The 25,903-nt window shown below is 42.1% G+C and overlaps 1 protein-coding gene across 1 annotated transcript in view; it reads left to right on the top strand.

The window, feature by feature from the left end:
- The window catches only part of LOC140477769 (integrin alpha-2-like), a 188,164-nt gene that overhangs the window by 83,414 nt on the left and 78,847 nt on the right, over positions 1-25,903 (top strand). The window contains exons 6-11 of the mRNA XM_072571628.1: positions 4,221-4,348; positions 4,986-5,134; positions 7,705-7,855; positions 10,657-10,822; positions 14,719-14,798; positions 20,716-20,854. Of these exons, the coding sequence (XP_072427729.1) occupies positions 4,221-4,348; positions 4,986-5,134; positions 7,705-7,855; positions 10,657-10,822; positions 14,719-14,798; positions 20,716-20,854 (813 nt within the window). The remainder of the gene's footprint in view (positions 1-4,220; positions 4,349-4,985; positions 5,135-7,704; positions 7,856-10,656; positions 10,823-14,718; positions 14,799-20,715; positions 20,855-25,903) is intronic.

The following is a 25,903-nucleotide window of genomic DNA, read 5'->3' as shown; positions in this document are numbered from 1 at the left end:
AGGGCTATGGGGTAGACCAGCAGGAGGCTGGAGGAGCACAAGATGCCAGATAGCATCAGGAGGTGAAGAGGTCGGCATTTTGGGTGTAACGTTAATCTGAAGAAGGGTTACACCTGAAACATTGACTTCTCCACCTCCTGATGCTGCCTGGCTTTGCTAAAATCTTCCAGCCTCCTGCATTACTACCTTGGATTCCAGCATCTGCAGTTTGTTTTGTCTCTAAAAGGTCTTTGGGGAGCAGTAGGAAAGTGGAGTTGAGACCAGGATAAGATCCGCTGTGATCATGTTAAATGGTGGAGCGGGCTTGAAGGGCTGAATTGCCTGCTCCTACTCCTAATTCTAATATTCCTATGACAAGTCAACTATTATTGATAAAGTGTAGCCATGGAGAAATCAATATGCTCACCAAGGTGCAAGTTGAGGACATAAACAAAAATTGCTGGAGAAACTCAGCAGATCTGGCAGAATCTGAGGGGACAAAGCAATGTTATTGTATCAGGTTCAGATACCCTTTATTAAAACATGGATGAGACATGCAGAGAGGGTGTACATACATACAAAGTGAGAACATACTCTTTATGTTTGCAGTAAAGGGGTAATTTCATATGAATGTCTGTTATTTCTAACGTAATGCAAGTGTAAATGAGGCATATTACAAGCTCAACTCATTATCTTCAATTTCTCCTTAGCCACACAAATACACACAACATTCCTAATAAACAAACTCTCTTTAAAACCTAGTACAAATGGAACACATACTTATAGGTTGAAGTTGAAGGGCAGAAAAGAGAGAGAGAGTTTTCACACAGCTCCCTGTCTGAACTTGCCAGTTCAGGACTCAACTGAAAAACAGCTCAGCTCAGCTAAAGAGCTGACCACTCCCCTCTCTTTATACAGGTCACTTCTAAAACATGACCACTTTGGCCTGAAGTCTCATCTGTTTACATATAACCAAAAAGCCTCTCAAAATCCTTTTCAACTCTGTGCCAAACCAGACTGATCAGAGTCCAGCTCAGTTTATTACCTTCTGAAAAAAATCAAGGACAGAAACTCCTTGAGCCAAGGAACAGCTTTCAGAAAAAAAGGGATCAGCTTTTTGACAAGCACCACACTCTCAACTCTGATCTCCAGCATCCACAGTCCTCACTTTCTCCTGCCAATGTTTAGGTCAACATTGAGTATAGGAGTTGGGAAGTCATATTGAGGCTGTACAGGACATTGGTTAAGCTAGTTTTAGAATGCTGCATTCAATCTGATGTCCTGGCTATGGGAAGGATATTATGAAACTTCAAAAGGTTCAGAAAAGATTTACAAGGATGTTGTCAGGGTTGGAGGGTTTGAGTTATTGGGAGAGGCTGAACAGGCTGGGGCTATTTTGCCTAAAGCGTCGGAGGCTGAGGGGTGACCTTATAATATCATGAGGGCATGGATATGAGGAATAGCTAAGGTCTTGGTGCGTGCACGGAATGAGCTGCCAGAGGAAGTGATAGAGGTTGATAGAGGTTGGTACAATTACAACATTTAAAAGGCATCTGGATGGGTACGTGAACAGGAAGGGTTTAGAGGGATATGGGCCAAATGCTGGCAATAGGACTATTTTAATTGAGGATATCTGGCTGGCATGGACGAATTAGACTGAAGGGTGTTTCCATGCTATTCAGCTCTGACTCTATGACTCTGTGAACAAGATCTAAAGCATGCATCCACCCACTGATCCTGAAGAAATTTACTAACATAATTTCTCCTGGCCACCACACATTGTCATTGGACTTGAGTTGTTAACTAGGCTCCTCTTACAAATGCTACCAAACGTTTTGCAAATGCGACCAGATCTGTTGAGTTTCTCCTGCTCTTTCTGTTTTTGTTTTAAAACCATGAACCACCAATGTCTTTCCTGACCGTCAGCTAATTTTTTTATTCATCTTATTCCCATCCCGTTTATAATTTTTGCTCACAGATCTGTTGTGCAGTAATTTATCAGATCCTTTTGGAGGTCCATGTATATCACATCAATAGCATAGCCTTATTTATGTCCTTTGTAACTTCACCCAAAAAAGGTCACATAGATTCATTCCAATTTTATGACATTCTTTAGATTGTAAACAGTGTCAGTATCTGAGTGGTTGAATATAAGCTGAAGATGAGGATATTCATCACTGCTGTATCCTTGTCGTTCTATTGCTGTATGGATAGTTTGTCGTTCTTATGTATCTGAAAAGAGAAAGGCAGAAAGGTTTGGTGTTAGTGCAGGAGGAGTTACGTTTTGTGTCCTGCTTCAGCTTGTAAACCAAAAGGAGCTCTGGATTAGGAAGAAAGTAGAATGTAAATAGAACTTGTGATGAAAATACCATTCTCCTTCCTGATTTCAGCCCTGCTTCTGGCTATGTCACCCACAACGGGCATCTCAATGATGGTAAGCACAGTCTCGTCTTGAGAGTTTAAACACTAGCTCCTTGTGGGTTGGCCTGCTGCATCTAGTTGTGAACCAAAGTTATCATGCAGGAGAGAAAAGGAAGTGTGTCAATGAGTGTGGTTCAATCTGCTAGATTAATACAGCTCTTCTGAATGAGTACTTGGCATTGGTTCAAGCTGTGAAATGTATGTATGAGATTTGCTGAAATACCAACTGTGTAAGGTTTTTGTTGGGCAACTGAGTGTCAGGTACAAATCCTGATGGTTAGAGATTGTGAGTAGGTAAAGGATGGATGTTCAGTGAATTGCACAATTTCTGGAACCAGGAGTGTAGTTGTGAAAATATTGCATTTGAAGGTATGGACATTAATCTTTGCCAGTCTAGAGAGATAATTGGAGTACTTGAGGCACTACATGCAGGTCCTTAAGGCTTGATACTTGGCATTGATCTCCATGGCTATCTATTTCAATTTCCATACAAGCAAGGGTCATGAAAGCCTCCTGATCCCTTTTAGTTCCAAGACATCACTATTCTTTCTACTTCCTTCCCACCAAGACCTTCACTGCATTGTCCAAAAGCCTAGGAGTGTGCTGTAATTTGTCATTATTCATTGTTTCCTAAGTTGGATACACTTCTTGAACAGACTGTGGCCCAACCATAACACATCTTCCCTTTAAGCTGTGCAGCCTGGCTTAGAATGATACTAATCATTGGCATCTTTGAACTCATATCTCCAGCCAATCAATTGCTTGGTTAGCACAACTGGATACTGAAATCATTGAATTGAGTTGACTGCATGAAGTTGGCATAAAAATGTTACAACTAAGAACAGGAGTAGGTAATTCAGTCCCTTGAACATGCTTTGTCATTTGATGTGATCATGGCTAATCACATCTTAGCCTCAATTCCACTTTCCTGTCCATTCTCCATAACCCTTTAAGCAATTATTAATTAAAAATCTGTCAATCTCCTTCCTAAATGTATTTAGTGTCCCAGTGTCCACCACTCTCTGCAATAGTCAATTGTACAGATTCACAACCCTTTGAGAGCAGTCATTCCTCCTCATCTCTGGTTTAAATTTGCCACCCCTTTTCTTAAAACTATGACCACTCATTCTAGATTGCCCCACAAAGGGAAACATACACTCTACATCTATTTTGTCAATTCCCTTCCATATCTTTTATACCTCAATTATATCTCTTCTCATTCTACTAAACTCTTGCAAGTATAGGCCTAAACTGCTCAATTTCTCCTCAAAAGACAAGCCTGCCATCTCTAGAATTAATCTTGTGAACTTCCTCTGAACTACCTGCAATACAATGACATCTTTCCTCTAGTGTGGAGACTAACACTGTGTGTAGTACTCCAGATCTGGTCACACTACTGCCTTGCACGTGTGCAACAATGTTTTCCTCCTTTTATTCCTTTAGCAATAAATACAAAAACTCCATTTGCTCTCCTTATTACTTGCTATCCTGCATTCCATCTTTCTGCAACTCATGCATGAGGACAACCATATTCCTCTGCACTGAAACATTTTGAAGTTTCTCTCCATTTTGATAATTTGTTGTCTTATTTATTCTTCCAACCATAATGGATAAACTCATACTGATCCACATTAAACTTCATCTGCCAAATTTTGACCCATTTACACTAACTTATCCATATCCATTTGTAAATTTCCTATTTCAACACTGCAATTTAATTTCCCATGCTGCCTGAATTAAAGTCAACAGGCATGGCTTAATCTCAGGTCATTATGTATAAGTCCACGGTGCAATTAACATTGCATTTATTCTATTTATAGGTTGTGGGTCCTACATGGATCTTGTGATAGTACTGGATGGATCCAACAGTATCTGGCCTTGGGGACCAGTCCAAGATTTCCTGAAAAAATTAACAGGAAGTTTAGACATTGGCCCTAAAAAAACACAGGTAACTTTCATTTTTTCAGTTTTGGTATATATTTGGCTTTCTAAAATATGGCATTACTAAGGATATGGATTATAGTTTCTATTATGTACATTGTGCATGTCAGTATCTGTCATAAACTAAGAACAGTGTACGATGATTTGGAAGTAATTACATCTGCATACCTTTAAGTAACTAAAGAATTAAGGAAGGCTGAAACTGAGACCAACTCTTATGTGAAACAGCACTTCAGGCTTTTGGGCATGGCAAGGAGCTTTACTTCCCACTGGGCAAAATAGATGAGGTTTTAAATGAAACCCCAGTTGCCAATCAGTCCTGTATCGAGCATAATATAGTTCTAATATAAGAGGAGAAATGAAGACAGCTTCAATTCACCCACCTTCATTCCTTTTAGTACTTTACCCTGCCTAATAACTGATCCCAGAATCTTTCCTTTCGTACTTTACTCCCATTTCCCTTTGAAAGACTGATCTCCAACTTTTTCCAGATCCGATCAAACATGATCAAACTGGAATTTGAACTCTGCTTCTCTCACCATAGACCTGCCAGGCCTGCTTCGCATTTTTACTTGCATTGAGTCAAAAAATGTCCTCCTGTCATTTTGTCCATGAAAGGTAATTAAACTGATCGCTCCATATAGGTATCTATTGTACAATATGGTGAAGATGCGAGATTTGAATTCAAGCTGAACACTTTCAAAACAACGGCTGAAGCTGAACAGTTTGCTGAAAACATCAAACAAAAGCAAGGAAAAGAAACAAACACAGCTCAGGGAATCAACTTTGCAAGGTAAACTGTGCCTCAAAGCCAAGTCCATCAACTATTCTGATTTGAGGGAAAGATATTGTCAAAGTAATTCAGAAGATCAGTGGCAGACCCGCTCAGCTGGGAACTTCAATTGACTTCGAAGAAATGGCTGATTGTCTGCAGTTGAGGTTTCTAATGAGTTGTCTCAATCCCCTTCAAAAGCTGCTGGTCAGATTGTTAGTTCTTCAGTCCCAGCAGAGTCACTAGGATGGATGATCACTGCAGAGATAAAGTAAGGCACAGACTGGACTGAGTCAATGATCCCTGGAGTGCAGGAAAGCCAACTTAGGCTCACCAGGGCGGCACGGTGGCACAGTGGTTAGCACTGCTGCCTCACAGCGCCAGAGACCTGGGTTCAATTCCCGACTCAGGCGACTGACTGTGTGGAGTTTGCACGTTCTCCCCGTGTCTGCGTGGGTTTCCTCTGGGTGCTCCGGTTTCCTCCCACAGTCCAAAGATGTGCAGGTCAGGTGAATTGGCCATCCTAAATTGCCTGTAGTGTAGGTAAGGGGTAGATGCAGGGGTATGGGTGGGTTGCGCTTCGGCGGGGCAGTGTGGACTTGTTGGGCCGAAGGGCCTGTTTCCACACTGTAAGTAATCTAATCAAAAGGCCCAGAGGCTAGCAGTGGCCAAGGCTCTCAGTGTTATGTTTTGTTCATTCATGGGATGAGGGAACCACTACATAGGTCAGCATTTATTGCCCATCCCAGAGGGCAGTTTTGAGTCAACCACATTGCTGTAGGTCTGGAGTCACAAGTTGACCGGACCAGGTAAAGATGACAAAATCTTTCCCTAAAGGACATTAGCGATCCACGTCGATTTTTCTAACAATTGACAATGGATTCATAGTCATTATTAGAGTCTTAATCTTGGGCTTTATTGGATTCAAATTCCACCATCTGCCATGGCATGAAATGAACCCGGGTTCCCAAACTTTACCTGGGTCTCTGGATTAACAGTCCAGCGATAGTAACGTTAGGCCATCACCTCACCTATTGGGCAAGATATGCAGCAGGAAGTTTAAGTGCTGCAGCAAATGGTAATGAGCTGGAACTCCTTCCCAGGTAAGTGGTGCATGGGTTTGGGAATCAAGCAGGCTACTGGGATTGACAGGATTTCTTCATAATGGGCTACCATGGATGATCTGGTCTCCTGTGATGCAAATGACTTTATGACTCTAAACGATGCAGTTTACCTATGGCTAGTTTTTCTGAGATGATGTTCTATCTTGCAGGCCTCCACCAGTGGGTTTGTGAATGGAGTACTGTATAATTTTCCATGTAGCCTTACTGTCACCCTCCCTGCTGCCAACCACCAAACTGCAATTGAAAAGGATTGGGCAAGGCCTATCTAATCCACAAACACTTGCCCAGCTGATGCTCTTCAGTAGCCAATTCATACTCACTTCCCCCAGACAGGTCATCCCAGTTGGAAGTGAGGGATAAGGATTGGTGGGAGCTAATTATTTCCATCACTGGCTCTTTTTCAAGATCCAAGCTCCCACTCTCAAGTCCTAAGGTCTACCCTGGAAAAGGTGGTAATAAATAGCATTCCTGAACCACTGCAATTCATAGGGCTCCACCCACAATCAGTTAGGAAGATAGTTCCAGGATTTTGACTCAACAACAGTGAAGGAAACATGGTACATTTTCAAGTCAGGTTGCAGTGTGACTTGGAGGGGAAGCTTCTGCTGCTGTTGGTAGAGCTATCATGCATCCACTGCCTTTCTCCTTCCAGATCATGATGATTGTGGATCTAGAATTCTAAGTGAGCTCCAATGGAAGTTCTCTCAAGTAGTTTACTGCTGTAATATTAAGCAGTTTAATGTCCTGTTAAGGTCATTATACAGACTATTGCTTTGAGGAAGTGTTTTAAATAGAGAGCAATTATTGTACTTTCTGTCTCTTATAGATTTGTCAAAATCCATTCTAGGCTACCTCAATATCAGAAAAAAAATGGCAGAACACAAATGAGTTAGTCTCCCTTTTTGTATATATGTTCAAATATTGTTTAGTTAGCATCAATTGACTATTTATGAAAGATATTATCTGAAGTATTATAGAGTGTGACAGAGACTTGAATTTTTAATATGAGTAGACAAGTAATGAAGCAACAAAATGTGGTCCTCAATGACAGCACTTAACTTTTGGGAAACATCATATAACATGGAAATATGGATAATTTAAATAAACAATGACAAAGCAACTATGAATAATGATAGAGGAGCTCATGCTAGGCTGTAAACCTTTACAGGTCTATTGAACTAACTATTGAACTAACTATTAATCGTAGATTTGGAAATCAGTATTATTGGCCCCAGGTAAATACGTACAGCCTGTACTAGGTCTTGTAATTCATATAATTCATGTTTAGTGTTATATTTCCTGACAAATTAACTCACATAATACTCAATTGTATGTTGATGAATTATGTAGTTTGTAGTGATGTTAACTTATAGAATAAATTGGGGTAATTAACTTTGGCAGTATATAACTAAGAAGTGGATTAGTTCTGTTCTTTGAAATGTGTTAAACCAATTTGTCACATTTCAGGGAAAATGCATTCTCACCTCAAAATGGTGGAAGACCAAAAGCGACAAAGGTAATGGTTGTTGTAACTGATGGTGAATCTCACGACAGGGCCAAGTTGCCAGAGGCAATTCTTGAATGTGAGAAAGAACGCATTGTTCGATTTGGGATTGCTGTAAGTACATTTTTAAATGTCATCAAAGTAGACACTCATTATTTAACAAGTATGAAATACTTTGCAAATTTGTGCATAGCGCAGTAGGAGCTTTATAATTACATGCTCAGGAATTTCAATTTATTGGGACAGTCAAAGAAAATCATTAGCTGTGGAATCAGTGATGGATATATCAGCAGATCAATATTCAACATAGAGAAGTGACAGTCCTCTGTCACACTCTTATTTTTCTTTGTTTTTCACACTCTTTTCTACTAAATTGATGCAAATGTTGTTAAAATTGCAGAGTAAGTGTTATCATGCCAACATTAATATTCATCGAATGAAATGGCCAACTTTAATTTTGCATTTGATAATTTCATGAAGTCCAGTACAATGGGTTTTATTCTCAAATTGCTTCAGGTAAGTAGAATTTGTGTCACAAAACTAGAGCAAAAAGTAAAATCAACATTTCGGACAAAAGCCCTTCATCAGGAATAAAGGCAGAAAGCCTGAAGCGTGGAGAGATAAGCTAGAGGAGGGTGGGGGTGGGGAGAAAGTAGCATAGCGTACAATAGGTGCGTGGGGGAGGGGATGAAGGTGATAGGTCGGGGGCAGGGGGAGGGTGGAGTGGATAGGTGGAAAAGAAGATAGGCAGGTAGGACAGGTCATGGGGACAGTGCTGAGCTGGAAGTTTGGAACTAGGGTGAGATGGGGGAACGGGAACTGAAGAAACTGTTGAAGTCCACATTGATGCCCTGGGGTTGAAGTGTTCCGAAGCGGAAGATGAGGCGTTCTTCCTCCAGGCGTCTGGTGGTGAGGGAACGGCGGTGAAGGAGGCCCAGGACCTCCATGTCCTCGGCAGAGTGGGAGGGGGAGTTGAAATGTTGGGCCACAGGGTGGTGGTTGATTGGTGCCGGTGTCCTGGAGATGTTCCCTAAAGCACTCTGCTAGGAGGCACCCAGTCTCCCCAATGTAGAGACCGCATTGGGAGTAACGGATACAATAAATGATATTAGTGGATGTGCAGGTAAAACTTTGATGGATGTGGAAGGCTCCTTTTGGGCCTTGGATAGAGGTGAGGGATCTACTGGAAGAGCTTTGAAGCTGCAAAAGGAGATTTGAGGAGATAAGGTACCCTTTGGAAATGGTCCAGGAATGCCAATGTGAGAGGTCATGTACTCTTTGGAAGAGGTTGCTTATATTTTATAAGAGGTAAGCTGCCGTACAGGATTGTGAAAGAGTTCATGAATGTGTGTAAGAAGTGCATAATTTCTTTGAAACTCAAGTTCACTGGTGTTGTCAAAGGGAATAGTCAACTAAATAATCAAAAAGAGATGTGAAACTTTCAATTCAATTCAATTTCTGTCTTTAACTACTTGAAAATAAAATCAAAAAAGTTGACATAGGGGATATAAAGGTCAAGAATGATGCATTTGGAGGCTTAGGTCAGCACAGGTGTTAACTGTGATGGGGCCAGGTCGACGGTACAAATTGATGTGGGGGTGTGAGAGGCTGTCGACAGAGGACAGAGGGGCTATGGAGTTTATATCAGACTCTGCAGGGTAGCTGGATGGCATAATGCAGCAGGGCCTGGAATGGGTTGGGCATAGGAATATGTGTGGGAGAAAAGTGGTGTGGGCCAGAGGAGTGTTTTTGTGTATCATTCTTTTTATCACTGTGCCAGAGCAGTGAAATGGTCCTTTCCCACAGGTTGCCTACTGGACCAGCAGCCTCTGTGGCTGCTTCAAACTCCCTCCAAAAGCTGGTGGATCCAGTTCTTATTCTTCAAGTTGCTCCATCCAAGCATTGGATGTGTACAAGTGTACTGACTCTGTGCTCACAAACTTGTGCAAAATCTCACATAGATATAAGCAATTCAGAACATTTCATATCAGGATTTTCTCTGCTTTAGACCAGAGAGAAATTCCTCAATAGCTTTCATAGCTTCATTGAGCTCACTTGTTGAAGATAGCCTCATTGTTATAATCTTTAAAGCAAGAGAAAATTCCTTTTCCTCCTAAATCTGTAAGGTCAGTGCAAGAGTCTTGATGTGAGATTCAGTCCTCCATTGTCAACTGGAAGACCATCAGGGCTGCAAGCTGTTTGTTTTTTTCACTTATTTGATTGCTTGTTGCTGCTCTTCCATTGTTGATGGTTCACCTATGTGTTCTGCCAGAGACACTGGGGAAATCAGCTGCCATGTTTACAGTGTTGTTGGAAATGTTTCTTCCAGTATTAATGGATGGCATTGTCATCCTTAAAAAGAAAGACACCATCCTGCAAGTTAAGGGAGACTTTATCAACATAGCCTTGATGTAGATTTGCCCTGTCCCTATCCAAATTGTTGCAGTATAGCTACAACACTGAGATCTATCCAGCAATGTGGAAAATTGCCCTGTTCACAAAAGGTAGGACAATTTCAACCTGGCCAATTACCCATACTCTTAGTCTATTTTCAGTCTAAATTGATTTCAGAGAGCAAAACAAAAACAGAAATCTCTTCACAGATGCTGCCAGTTTCTACAGCAATTTCTGTTTTTGTTTCTGCTATATGTTATGGAGTCACATAGCACAGAAACAGACCTTTCAGTCCAACCAGTTCATGCCGACCATAATTGTTTTCATTTATTGATGGAACAAGTCATTGTCAGTGCTAACAAATGGAACAAATTGCTCCGACATAAATACCATGCTTAGTTTGTGTTCTGCCAGGACCAATTAGTTCCTGACTTCAAAACCTATCTGAAATTGGAGCAGTTAATAAAATTGTTTATTTCACTTTCATGTAATGGAATTCACCATTTTAATAACTTCTATAGGTTCTTGGATATTACAACAGAGAACAAATAAACCCAGAAAACTTAATCAAGGAAATCAAGTCCATTGCAAGTGATCCAAAAGAGAAGCATTTTTTTAATGTATCCTCGGAAGCTGCTTTAATAGAAATAGCCAGTACTCTCAAAGAACGTATCATTGGTATTGAAGGTAAATCTTTATTTCTGTTTTCTTCAAAGTATTCTGTTTTATTTTTATGTTGCTCTATTGGTCTTAATTTTCAAACTGTTAACCCATTTGAAGGGCTGCTACAATGATGCTGTGTGCAGTTTTGAACCATAGAAAGAATTTTGACAAAATAGTCAGTCCTCAACATATAGTTTTCATATGACACTTCCTTACTTCCGCTGTCAGCAATTAGAAAAAAAACTTGCAAAATTGGGGCTATTGTCATTAGAATAGAAGAGATTGTAAGATGATTTGATTACTTGGGGCTTGTGCCAAAGTTGAAGGAGATACACAAAATCTTCTAGAATTAGGGAAGCCACGTGACTAGGAAAAAGGAGGAATTGATAGGAATTAGTATTAGTAAGAGATTATACTTGAGAAATTTATAGGGCTGTAAATTGATGGTCTATATCCCAGAGTGTTAAAACAGCTAGTGAGAAATAACCAATACATTAATAATCATCTTCCAAAATTCCACACACTCTGGAATGAGTCCTGCAGATTGAAAACTTGAAAATGTCACTCCACTATTTAGGAAAGAAGCAAGAGATGTTTTTCACAATACATATCAATGATTCCGGCATGAAGGCAAAATTTCATATTTCCAAATGTGGAGATGATACTAGCACATACTGTGTAGAAGATGTTTTCAGGAAGATTTGGACTGCCTTCATGCATGTGCCAGGACATGGCAGATGGAATATAATGTAAAAAGCTGTGACATTATCCACTTTGGTCAGAAGAGGTTGGTGCAGAGTATATATAGAGTCATAGAGTCAAACAACACGGAAACAGCACCTTTAGTCCAATTTGTCCACATCAACCAGGTTTCCCAAACTAAACTAATCCCCTTTGCCTGTGTTTGGCTCATATGCCTTTAAATCTTTCCTATTCATATATCTATCCAAATATCTTTTAAATGATGTGAGGTTGGAAAGTGTAGATGTGCAGAGGGACTTTGGTGACCTTGTTAATTGATCACTGGAGTTGCAGTATACTTTTAGACTAGATTACCTACAATGTGGAAACAGGCCCCTCGGCCTAACAAGTCCACACCGACCCTCCGAAGAGCAACCCACCCAGACCCATTCCCCTACACCTTACACTAGGGGCAATTTAGCATGACCAATTCACCTAACCTGCATATCTGTTGGACTGTGGGAGGAAACCGGAGCACCCAGAGGAAACCCACACAGACACGGGGAGAATGTGCAAACTCCACACAGACAACTGCCCGGGGCGGGAATTGAACCCAGGTCCTTGGTGCTGTGAGGCAGCAGTGCCAACTACTGAGCCACCATGCCGCCCTTTAGGAAGGCTAATGGAAAACTGACCTTTATTGTGGGAGGATTTGAGTACAGGAGTAACGAGATTGGTTTCAAATCAGAGCTTGGTTTGCCAGAGACGGAGTGCAATGAAGGCTCACCAGACTTGTTTTCAGGTTCATAGAACTGTCCAGTCAGATTGATTGGTCACACTGATTGGGATATCATGTTGCAGTTTTACAGGACATTGGTGAGGCCACTTTTGGAGTACTGAGTGCAGTTCTGATCAACCTGCTAGAAGAAGCATATTGTTAAATTGGACAGGGCTCAGAATAGTGATGTTGCCAGGAATGAATGATTTGAGTTATAAAAGCAGGCTGGATAGACTGGAACGTCTTTCACAGGAGCATAGGAAGTTGAGGGGTGATGTTATAGAGGTTTACAAAATCATGCCGGGTTTAGATGAGATGAATATCAAGGTTCTTATCCCTAGAATGGGGGAGCTAAAATAGGGGGCATATTTTAAGGTGGCAGGAGGAAGTTTTATAAAGGATGTGAGGGGCAATTTTCTTACTTAAAGTGGAATGAACTGCCAGAGGAAGTGGCAGATGCAGGTACAGTTACAACATTTAAAAGACATCTGAATAAGTACATGAATAGGAAAGGTTTCAAGGGATATGGGCCAATGGGCCAAATACAGGCAAATAGGATTAAAGTCTGTTTCCAGGCTGTAAGGCCCTATGACTCTGTTTCTATGACTCTATAACTACTTCACATTCTCTAGAGTTTCAAAGAACAAGAGCTGATCTCATTGAAACTTACAGAATTTTTAAAGGACCGGACAGGGTAAGTGCATCTTGGTCCAAAGACGTGCACATTAGGTGGATTGGCCATGCTGAATTGCCCATAGTGCCCAGGGGTGTGCAGGCTGAGTGGATTAGGCATGGGAAATGCAGGGTTACAGGGATAGGGTAGGGGTGGGGTCTGGTGGGATGCTCTTTAGAGATTTGGTGAGGGCTTGATGAACCAAATGGCCTGCTTCCACACTGTAGGGATTCTGTGATTCTATGATTATATGGTTGGGGAGTCTAGAACTGGCATCACAATTTTTAAAATTGAGATGAGGAGGCAGAGGGTGGTGAATCTTTGGAACCCTCTCCTCCAGGGAGGTGGTGAAGGCTCAGCTTTTGAGCATTCCTAAAGTGATGGTGGATAATTTTTTGACTATCAATGACATAAAGGGTTATGGGAATAGTGGGAGTGGAATCAGTTATAATGGTATTATCACTGCAGCAGATTTGACAGACTGAATGGCCTACTCTTATTTCTATGTTCCTATGGAAGACCTATTTATCAAGCAACAGTTTGAGATTGGCTGTAAAATATGGTTCCATGAGTATGACTAGATGTCAGACCTGTCCCAATAGCAAGGCAGACTCACAACAGGTAGTAGCACAGTGATATGCAATTAGTAAGGTTTTACTGGGAGTTCTCAACATTGACTCCAGACCCCCTAAATTCTCATAGTATTGGTGAAACATGAGCAAAGAAACCGTTCGCTGATTATTACCATATACCCACGCCCCCCCCACCTCCAAAATCAGCTCATGAACCAGATTTTCTCCATGATAAATACCACCTAGAGAAAGCATTAAGGGTGTCAAGGGCACAGAATGTACAACAGTTGGGGGGGACTTCAATCACCAAGAGTGGTTCAGGAGCACTGCTTCTGACCGAACAAGTCATAGCTTTTAGTTTGGAGCGACATGAGCCTCATGGGTCATCAACAGAATTGTATTTAACCATAAGCTGTAACCTCACATCTCAGCACAACTGTCAGTTTACCATTAACACCAAGCCATCATTTAATGAACAGTGCAGGAGAGAATACTAAGAGCTTTATCAGGCATTCATAGAAGTGAGGTATCAACTTGGTGAAGTTACAGTTCAGGACTAACAACAGAATACCAAACAATAGAAACACTACGCAATAGTCATGGATCTACAGCCCATTCAGTCATAAATGTGGAGAATAATTAAACAACTAATACAAGATGAAGTCTCAACATACTCAAAGATGGGGGTGCTCAGCACATCAGTGCAAAAGGTGGAGCTGGGGCATTTAGGTTGGCATGGTGGCTCAGCGATTAGCACTGCTTCCTCACGGCACCAGGGACCCAGGTTCAACCCCAGCCTCAGGTGACTGTCTGTGCCAGTTTCCTCTCACAGTCCAAAGATGTACAGGTTAGGTGAATTGACGCTACTACATTACCCCATAGTGTCCTGGATGTTTAGATTTACCATGGTAAAAGATGGGATGTGGTAGGGGCTGGATCTGGATGGGATGCTCTCTGGAGGTTGGTGTGGACTTGATGGGTCCAATAGCCTCCTTCCACACTGTAGGGATTCTATGATTGACTTGTATAATCTTCATCCAGACATATTGAGTAAATGATCCAAGACTATATTGTGGTGCCAATATTATTTCAAGAGCCAGGAAATCAAGCTGGTTGATCAAAATTACTCAAAAGAATGAAAATAACAGAATGTAGGGTAAGGATAAGGCAACTTATGGTTGTGTAATTGTATATTTTCATGATCTCATTCTTCTAGGGACAAGCAATAAAAATGAAGATAACTTCCTACTGGAAATGGCACAAGTTGGATTCAGTGCACACTTTGTACCCAGCCAGGTATTCATGGTTTTTGGGGTGATTTTTCAGTCTCTATTATCAAGGTCAACAACTAATTGAGGAAGTTTTGATGCATGCATTATAGGCATGAAGACTGAAATCACAAACTGATCAAATTTTAAAGGGAACAATGCATGAGAAGATGAAATTGATTGGTTGGCAAGTAGACTCTGATTGGGACAGGCCTTGCCAGTCCAGAGAGGTCAACTTTAGTCAAGGTATTGCTAGCTTTTTTTTTCCAGAGACCCCGATGTACTTCCCACGTTAATGTCTCTCCCAATCTGAGTTATCTTGCCAGGTGTGAATTTAAGCAAAAGTTTGGCAGTTAACTGTTCCTGCTGGATACTTCATGACAATGCCACTTCCAATCAGGTGTACTTCTGAAATTGTGAGAGTTTGAAAATGCAGATGTCCAAAGGGTGCCCTTGTCAATTAGTCACTGAAGGCTAACATGCAGGTACAGCAAGCTATTAGGAAGGCTAATGGAGTCCGCTTGCTGACCATCTGCACCATCTTCTCAAGCAATATAATTTGTTGTTTTCTGATTCTATTCTGATGAGTGCAAGACTAAAAGCTTCAACAGCATACGTAGTGACTGAAACAAATTCAGCCAGGTGGACCTCAGAGAATATGAGTTCCCTTATTGGGGCTGTTAATCTGGTCCAATCAGGGAACTCTGGCTGACAGATATAAACAAGCATGTTGTAGGCTCTATTCATTCTGAAAGCTGACTCTGATGGAACTGGATCAATGTCAAGGACTTCCTACATGTAAATAAAGGGTGACTTGGTGATGGGATACTGGCCTCTGTGGAGTTATTCCAGTGATGATAAAAGTAAACCATGACCTGAAGAAACTAATTCGCACCAGTCACCTTTAAGTTGGAGTAAGCATTGCTAGCATCATGACATTGTTTGGAAAGCTTGACTTATTTGATTCTGCTGCCAAAAATATGTGGACCAGTGTGTGGAAAGAATTTTTTTCCGGGTAAATGGCATTGGAGCAGATGAAAAGCAATGAGTAATTCTCCTAACAACTTGTTGACCTGCAGCCTTATCAGTTATTAGGAGCCTAAGTTTCCCTGAGGTACCAAATACTAAAACCTTTACAGAGTTGATGGATCTAGTTAAAGAATATTACAACCCCAATTTCATCTAATTCTGAAATGTTATTGGCTTTACTCAGCACTTCGAGAAACAGGGAGTCATATCAGGATTTTTGACAAGATTAGGACTGGCAGAAACATGTGACTTTGACTTAACCCTTAATGAGATGCTGAGAGACTTTGGTATGTGGAGTTAATGATACAACCATGGCCCACCCTCATCCTATTTGGCTGTCAGCCCCACCCCCTGCCCCACCAAATTCCTAATGAAAGTCTTTTGCCCGAAACATTGACTCTCCTGTTCCTTGGATGCTGCCTGACCGGCTGTGCTTTTCCTGTGCCATTTGTTTTGGCTCTGATCTCCAGCATCTGTTGTCCTCACATTCACCTACTTGCTGAAGCCCAACTGGATATCATCCAGGCACTACAACCGACTTTACCATTGGAAACTGTGGCAAGTGGAGCATATGAGTTGGAGTATATTCCAATGGACATGGACACACTCACCTGTCCAACTGAGCTTGGGAAACACCACTTGAGAGGAAGCAATTACATAGCCTCACTCAGGGCATATCTTGAACAGAGGGACTGTAGGTCAGCCCACTGCTAAACTCCAAAACAAAACCAATACTTGGCCAAATGGTTAAAACTTTCTTCAGAATCTGAGCCACCAAGCCATTGTAGTTGCTGCTATGTGAGCTCAAAACAGGAAAACAGTCCCATTGGACCTAAACTGAGTAGGAGAAGTCTTAGGCTAGTACATAAGAGAGTGCACATCCTACATCTGGTTTGGAACAGTTAAATTGCTTAGCAACATCCAAATCAGAACCAATCAAAATAAACGTATAGTTAAACAGTCACCCAGTTCTAATGGTGATTGAAGCCGACACGGCCATTTCAGTAATTGCAGAAACAGTCTTTCACAAAATTCACTCTGGACTCCAAGTCTTAAGTTTGCACAAGACATCAGCAAGATTGAGAACCTATACCAGGGAATTTTTATGGATTAAAGGTACAAGTTCAGTTCCAGTCTCTTATGAGAAGTGGCTGGTTCAGTTATCACTAATTGCAGTAAAAGGCTCGGGCTCAAGCTTAATGGGACAGAATTGGTTGAGAAAGTTTATTTATATATATATATTTATTGAAAAAATTTTACTCTTTTACAAAAAAGAAAACAAAAAGTTAAAGAAGTACAAAAATACAGAAAAGTAGAAATAATACCACATTATTATATTACAGTAATGTGAACAATAAACCACCTACTACTCTTAGGGATACAATCATCTCATATTTATTAAACTTAACCCAAGTTAAAATAAACTCAAATTAAATGAAATAGTATTAAATTAAATTACAATCCAATAAAAATAAATTACATAACATTACACTACTTTACTCCACTTGCCGCACCTCCACTGAAGCTCCTGTCCACAGTTATTATACCCACTTTTACTAGGCCTCCTCCCCCCGGGGTCCTCACACCATCATATTACAGTCCTCACGGCTATTCAAAGGCCCTAATCAGTACTGCCAATAGGCCCATGTCTATGTAACTTAAAAATGGCCGCCATGTCTTATAAAATTGCTCTGTTCCATGGTGCACCATACTCGTCACATAATCTTGGGGAACGTGTTCCATCACCAGTCTGTGCCACCCCTCAAAACCTGGAGGTTTTTCTGATATCCAGTTGATTAAAATGTTGTTCCTCACATAATGTGTAAGAATGTTAAATAACCTCATCCCGTGCTTACCCAGAGAGGGCAAATTCATTAATCCTAAAAGAAGGGATAACAGATCCGCCTTATCTTCAACTCCCGGGATCTTCTCCAGCTCACTCACTATGGCACCCCAGTATCCATGAATCTTGTAGCAGGATCAAAAGCAATGTGTGAGGGTGCCTATGCTGATTTTATATTTGGGACATTTCAGAGAAGATCCTTTCTTAGACTTTGCTAACCTCTCTGGTGCCATATAGGCCCTGTGAAGGATCTTTAATTGCATCGCTTGTGCTTTATTACATATTGAAATTTTCTTTACATTCCCTTACATGTCCTCCCATGTTTCCGATGAGATTTCATCCCCAATTCCTGATTCCAGATCCCATGGAGTCTCCATATCTCCAAAGCGTTCCCCCTCTGCAGATAATATATGGTACTAACCGAGAGAGCGCTCCCACATCAGAGCACTCTTCTCTCTATATCCAACTTGTACGGCTGAGCCAAGAGCATGGTCTTTATCTCTATTTAATCCCTAACCTGGAAGTATCGTAAAATATCCCTATTAGGAATCCGGTATTTCTGACTTCATTGGTTGAAAGACATCAAGACCTCTACCTCGAATATGTCTCCTAAACAGGAGATTCCTTTACCCTCCCATGCTCGAAAGCCGGAGTCAATTGACCCCGGTCTAAATCCTGGCACTCCCACTAATGGGGTTAACGGCGAAGTCTTAAGCAAATTGACCTCACCCTGCCACATTTTCCTCCATACTTTCACCGTATTTAAGATAATTGGGCTCTCACAGTGCTCAGTCACAGGTCATACCTTGTCCATAAACAGTAAGTTGATGAGAGGACATCTCGCCTGCGAGGCCTCAACATCAAGCCATATCAACCTTGAGTGGTTGAGAAGGATTAACCTAGATTGGCTCAATATTTTTCGATTCGAAAATGGTGCCTGAGTGAAGCCCTAATTAAACCCAGAAGTCTTTCAGGAAGGTTGAGGGACTATCAAAGGGGCCAAGGCCAGCTTGCACGTTGACCAGGAAGCAATTCCATGATTCTGTAAGGCCTGCTCAATGCCATTTGCCTCCTGGGCAAAAGTAGAGGCAGAAATCAGAAGGCGGGGAAGCGAAGGAATCATCAGACCAGTCCAGTTTGTGGAATGGGCAACACCGGTCGTATTCATTGTGAAGCCCAGGGGTCGGTTCACCTTTGTGGGGATTTTAGCCAAATGGTAAACTGCTTTTTGCTGCCAGATAAATGCCCAACCCCTTAGATAGTGGATTTATTTGCAAAGCTGGCAGGGGATCTGTCCTTCACGAAGCTGTCCTTCATGAGCCATGTATACTTGCAGTTGCAATTACTTGAGGATTCCCAGAAGTATGCTACAATGAATGCCCATATTATACGTGTCTGACATTTGGGGTATCATCAGCCTGTGCAATATTTTAGCAGATGATGGAGAACATTTTACAAAGTCTACTCCAAGTCACCATTTATTTTGACGTGCCAATAAGAGGGAAGACCAATAAGGAGCACTTAGAGAACCTGGACAAAGTTGTTAGATGTTTCTCCCAGGTGGGCAAATGCCTCAGTAGGGAAAAATGTGTGTTCCAAGCACCCCAAGTGACCTATTTTGGCTGCAGAGTTGACCAGATAGGGTTACACCAATTGGAAGATAAAATGAGGGCGATCAAAGATGCCCCAGCTCCACATTTGTACCAGAGCTTAGGGTCTTTCCTTGAGCTGGTAAATTATTACAGAAAGTTCATATGTAACCTGGACTCCATCCTGGCACCTTTGCATCAACTCTTAAAAAAGGGTCAGCCTCGGAAATGGTCACAGAGCCAAGCCATAGCTTTCAGGAAAGTGAAGAAACAGCTCTCATTCTCTAAGATGTTGGCACAGTATAATCCCAAGCAAGATCTGGTACTGATATGAAATGCCTCCCTGCATCGGGCTGGTGTTAGCTCATAGGTGGCCCAATGGAAAGGAACTATATGCATATGCAACCAGGATTTTGGCCAATGCAGTATGGTAGATAGAGAAGGAAGGTTTGGTGGTCATATTTGGAGTCAGGAAGTTCCACCAGTTCTATTACAGGTCATAAATGTATAAGAATAACAGATAACAAACCCCTGCTAGGCCTACTTAAAGAGGACAAGGCAGTGCTGTCCATAGTTTCAGGCCAAATTCAACAGTGGGTTCTAATACTAAGTGCAAATAATTACACTTTGGAACACTATCTGGGAGGCCAAGTAGCAAATGCAGATCCATTCAGCCACCTTCAGCTGGTAGGTACACCAGCAGTGGGACTGCCACTGGAAGAGTCTGTAATAGTTACATATTTTCTAGACACACTTCCAATCACAGCTGAAAATATCAGACTTTGGACACAGAAAGATCTGGTCCTGCCAAAACTGAAACAGCTGGTGGTGATGGGGGAAACCAAAGGGACGTCACAACCATAATTAAAACCTTTTTCAACCCGGAGAGACCAGATCACAGGAGGGGACGGCATAGTATTATGGGGAGCAAGGGTGATTGTCCTGAGCAACGGTCACTACCAAATACTGGCTGAACTCCACCAGGGTCATCCAAGAGTCTCCAAAATGAGGATGTTGGTGAAAAATTTCATTTAGTGGCCAGGATTGGATGCAGATAGCCACATTGGCGATGCAGTGCCAAAAGTGCTAACAAGGACAGAAATTACCACCAGCAACTCCGCCCCCCCCACCCACCATTTGTGGGAATGGCCAGTAACCCTGGACTCACACGTTGACTGTGCAGGTCCTTTCATGGGCTCAGTGTTCTTAGTCACTCAAAGTGGGGGTTCTAGATGTGCATAGAGTACATTTGTCAAACACGGGGACAATGACAGAAAAACTGAGTGCACTTTTTGCAATACACAGACTCCTGGAAGAGTGGATCACAGATTCCGGGCCATCGTTATCCGGCCAGGAATTTGAGTATTTACGGAAGTCAAATGGTATTTGACATATAAGGACAGCTCCATACCATTAAGTGTCCAGAGCAACGAGTAATTTCTTAATGTTGCACTGCAGTCAAAACAAACATCTATTTTTTTCAGGATGTGCTGATGTTGGGAGCTGTAGGAGCTTATGACTGGGCAGGCACAACAGTCCATAAATCATCTGACAAAATTACGATATTTGAAAAGAAAGTTTTTCAAGATATTCTACAAGATAGAAATGACAGTTCATACTTAGGTAAGCTTTAATTTTATCCCACTCATTTTAACATCAAAGTTCTGTGTTCATTCTGACTGACTGACTGATTCAAATTTAGGGTAAACAAGGAGGCATGTGCAAATTTTACACCATTATAGATGTTGAGAAAAGTTGCCATCAAGTCATGGCAGCCCTAGTAGCACTGACATTTATAAATAAGATGAAATTAAACATCAAGGTGGGCTGCAAGTATACACTTGCGGATTCAGTGACACAAAATTCCTACTTTCATGTTTCTTTGTTTAGCTCAATCTAGATATTTCCCATAATTAAAAAAAAGGAAGGGAAACATAATTCCCAAACTTCATTCCCAAAACATGTCACTGGTTTGATCTGGAATTACTCTGATCCATAACTTATTCAATTCAGTCGTTACTTGAATCCTAACTTCTTCTTCAGAAATGAGGCAATTGTTCCTCCATTTTATCTGAGGAATGGTTTGTTCATCGAACATAGAATGTTACAGTGCAGTACAGGCCCTTCGGGCCTCATTGTTGCACTGACCTGTGAAAATAATCTGATGCCCATCTAACCTACATCGTTCCATTATTATTCATATGTATGTCCAATGCCCAATTAAATGGCCTTAACATCAGCGAGTCTACTACTGTTGCAGGCAGGCCATTCCACACCCCTACTACTCTCTGAGTAAAGAAGATACCCCTGATATCTGTCCCAAATCTATCACCTCTAAATTTAAAGCTATGTCCCCTTGTGTTAGCCTTCACTATCTGAGGAAAAAGGCTCTCACTGTCCACTCTATCTAACCCTCTGGTTATCTTATACGTTTCGATTAAGTTACCTCCAAATCTTCTTCTCTCCAATGAAAACAGCCTCAGTTCCCTCATAAGACCTTCCCTTCATGCCAGGCAACATCCTAGTAAATCTCCTCTGAACCATTTCCAAAGCTTCCACATCCTTCAAGTAATGCAATGACCAAAACTGAATGCAATACTTCCGTTGAGGCCTTACCAGTGTCTTGTACAGCTGAAGCATGACCTCATGGCTCCAAAACTTAACTTCCCGACCAATAAACGCCAATACCCATAAGCCCTCTTAACATCAACCTGGGTGGCAACTTCCAGGGATTTATGCACCAGGACACCAAGATCTCTTTGTTCATCTACACTGCCAAGAATTTTACGATTCGCCCACTATTCTGCATTCCTGTTATTTATTCCAAAGTGAACTACCTCACACTTTTCTGCATTAAACTCCATTTGCTACTTCTCAGGCCAGCTCTGCATCTTGTCTATGTCTCCCTGTAACCCACAACATCCTTCGGCACTATCCACAACTCTGCCTACCTTAGTGTCATCTGCAAATCTACTAACCCATCCTTCTACGCCCATGTCCAGATCATTTATAAAAATGACAAACAGCAGTGCCCAAAACAGATCCTTGCGACACATCACTGGTAAATGAGCTCCAGGATGAACATTTCCCATCAACCATTGCCCTCTGTCTTCTTTCAGCTAGCCAATTTCTGATCCAAACCACTAAATCACCTTCAATCCCGAAGCTCTGTATTTTGTGCAATACCCTACCGTGTGGAACCTTATCAAATGCCTAACTGAAGTCCATGTACACCACATCAACCGCTTTACCTTCATCCACCTGTTTTGTCACCTTTTTCAAAGAACTCAATAAGGTTAGTTAGGCACGACCTATCCTTCACGTGCTGACTATCTCTAATCAAATTATTCCTTTCCAGATGATTATAAACCCTATCTCTTATAACCTTTTCCAACACCTTACGCACAACCAAAGTAGGGCTCACTGGCCTATAATTACCAGAGCTGTCCCGACTCCCCTTCTTAAACAAGGGAACAACATTTGCTATCCTCCAGTCTTCTGCCACTACTCCTGTCGACAATGATGATGTAAAGATCGAAGCCCTGGCAATCACCTTCCTGGCTTCCCAGAGGATCTGAGGATAAATCCCATCCAGCCCAGGGGTCTTATCTATTTTTAGATCTTCCAAAATTGCTAGTACCTCCTCATTGTCAACCACAATCCCATCTAATATAACAGCCTGTTTCTCCATTTTCTCACTAACACTGCCCTTTTCCAATGTGAATACTGACGAAAAGTATTCATTAAACGCTTCTCCTATATCCACAGATTCCACACACAACTTTAAACTACTATCTCCGATTGGCCCTAATCTTACTCTCGTCATTCTTTTAAACTTAATTTACATACAGAAGGCCTTAGGGTTTTCCTTGATCCTATCCACCAACAACTTCTCATGCCCCCTCCTCACTCTTCTTAGCCCTCTCTTTCGATCTTTTCTGGCTAACTTATAACTCTCAAGCCCCCTAACTGAGCCTTCACGCCTCATCCTCACTTCTTCCACTTGACAAGAGTTTCAACTTCTTTAGTAAACCCTGGCTCCCTCTCTTGACAACTACCTCCCTGCCTGATCGGTATATATTTATCAAGGACCTGCAATAGCTGTTCCTTGAATAAGCTCCACATTTCAAATGTGCCCATCCCCTGCAGTTGCCTTCCCCATCCTATGCATCCTAAATCTTGCCTAATTACATTGTAATTGCCTTGCCTCCAGTTATCACTCTTTCCCTGCAGTATATACCTATCCCTGCCCATTGCTATTGTAAACATAACCGAATTGTGGTCACTATCGTCAAAGTGCTCACCTACCTCCAAATTTAACACATGGCCAGGTTCATTCCCCAGTATCAAATCCAATATGGCATCGCCTCTTGTTGGCCTGTCCACATACTGTGTCAGAAAACCCTCCTGCACACATTGAACAAAAACTGATCTTTCTAACTTGGGTAGTCAATGTTGGGTAAGATAAAGACCTCATAACGGTGGCATGGTGGCTCAGTGGTTAGCACTGCTGCCTCTCAGCACCAGGGACCCAGGTTCAATTCCAGCCTCAGGCAACTGTCTGTGTGGAGTTTGCACGTTCTCCCCATGTCTGCGTGGGTTTCTTCCAGGTGCTCTGGTTTCCTCTCACAGTCCAAAGATGTGCAATTAGGTGAATTGGCCATGCTAAATTACCCGTACTGTTAGGTGCATTAGTCAGGGGTAAATATAGGGTAGGAGAATGGGTCTGGGGGGTTACTCTTCGGAGGATCCGTGTGGACTTGTTGGGCCAAAGGGCCTGGTTCCACACTGTAGGGAACCTAATCTAATAGCAACTACCCTGTCACTCTAGCTCCTATTGGGAATCATCTTTGCTATTCTTTCCTCTATATTCCTGGAAAAATTTGGAGGCCGATAGAAAACCCCTAACAGGGTGACCTCTCCTTTCATGTTTCTAACCTCAGCCCAAACTAATTCAGTGGAGGAATCCTCAAATGTCATCTTGGCTGCTGTAATACTATCCTTGATTAACAATGCCACAGCCCCTACCTTTTACCATCTTCTCTGTTCTTACTAAATCCTGGAACCTGCAACAACCGTTCCTGTCCCTCCTCTACCCATGTCTCTGAAATGGCCACAACATCGAAATCCAAGGTACCAACCCATGCTGCAAGTTCACCCACCTTATTCCAGATGCTTCTGGCATTGAAGTAGACACTCTTCAAACCAACACCCTGATTGCCGGAGCCCTCTCGTGACCTTGTAAATCTATCCCTGACCTCACTACCTTCAACCCCTGGTACACTGGAACTACAATTCAGGTTCCCACCCCACTGCAGCATTAATTTAAACCCTTCCCTTCCCCCCACCCCCCCCCACCCCCGCAGAGTATTAGCAAATTTCCCACCCAGAGTATTGGTACTCCTCTGGTTCAGGTGAAGACTATCCTGTTTGTAGAGATCCCACCATGGTGCAAAGAAGAATAAGGGGCAGATAGCCATTATTCCAGCCTTTATAGAATAGAATAGAACAATACAGCAGCACAGAACAGGCCCTTCGGCCCACGATGTTGTGCCGAACTTCTATCCTAGATTAAGCACCCATCCATGTACCTATCCAAATGCCGCTTAAAGGTCGCCAATGAATCTGACTCTACCACTCCCACGGGCAGCGCATTCCATGCCCCCACCACTCTCTGGGTAAAGAACCCACCCCTGACATCTCCCCTATACCTTCCACCCTTCACCTTAAATTTATGTCCCCTTGTAACACTCTGTTGTACCCGGGGAAAAAGTTTCTGACTGTCTACTCTATCTATTCCTCTGATCATCTTATAAACCTCTATCAAGTCACCCCTCATCCTTCGCCGTTCCAACGAGAAAAGGCCGAGAACTCTCAACCTATCCTCGTACGACCTACTCTCCATTCCAGGCAACATCCTGGTAAATCTTCTCTGCACCCTCTCCAAAGCTTCCACATCTTTCCTAAAGTGAGGCGACCAGAACTGCACACAGTACTCCAAATGTGGCCTAACCAAAGTCCTGTACAGCTGCAACATCACCTCACGACTCTTGAATTCAATCCCTCTGCTAATGAACGATAATACTCCATAGGCCTTCTTACAAACTCTATCCACCTGAGTGGCAACCTTCAAAGATCTATGTACATAGACCCCAAGATCCCTCTGTTCCTCCACCTGACCAAGAACCCTACCATTAACCCTGTATTCCGCATTCTTATTTGTTCTTCCAAAATGGACAACCTCACACTTGGCAGGGTTGAACTCCATCTGCCACTCCTCAGCCCAGCTCTGCATCATATCTAAGTCCCTCTGCAGCCGACAACAGCCCTCCTCACTGTCCACAACTCCACCTATCTTTGTATCATCTGCAAATTTACTGACCCACCCTTCGACTCCCTCATCTAAATCATTAATAAAAATTACAAACAGCAGAGGACCCAGAACTGATCCCTGCGGAACTCCACTTGTAACTGGACTCCATGCTGAATATTTACCATCTACCACCACTCTCTGACTTCGACCGGTTAGCCAGTTTTCTATCCAATTGGCCAAATTTCCCTCTATCCCATGCCTCCTGACTTTCCGCATAAGCCTACCATGGGGAACCTTATCAAATGCCTTACTAAAATCCATGTACACTACATCCACTGCTCTACCCTCATCCACATGCT

The sequence above is a fragment of the Chiloscyllium punctatum genome, chromosome 1, assembly GCF_047496795.1.
Source record: "Chiloscyllium punctatum isolate Juve2018m chromosome 1, sChiPun1.3, whole genome shotgun sequence".
NCBI lineage: Eukaryota > Metazoa > Chordata > Chondrichthyes > Orectolobiformes > Hemiscylliidae > Chiloscyllium > Chiloscyllium punctatum.
This window is presented reverse-complemented; position numbering and strand designations above follow the sequence as displayed.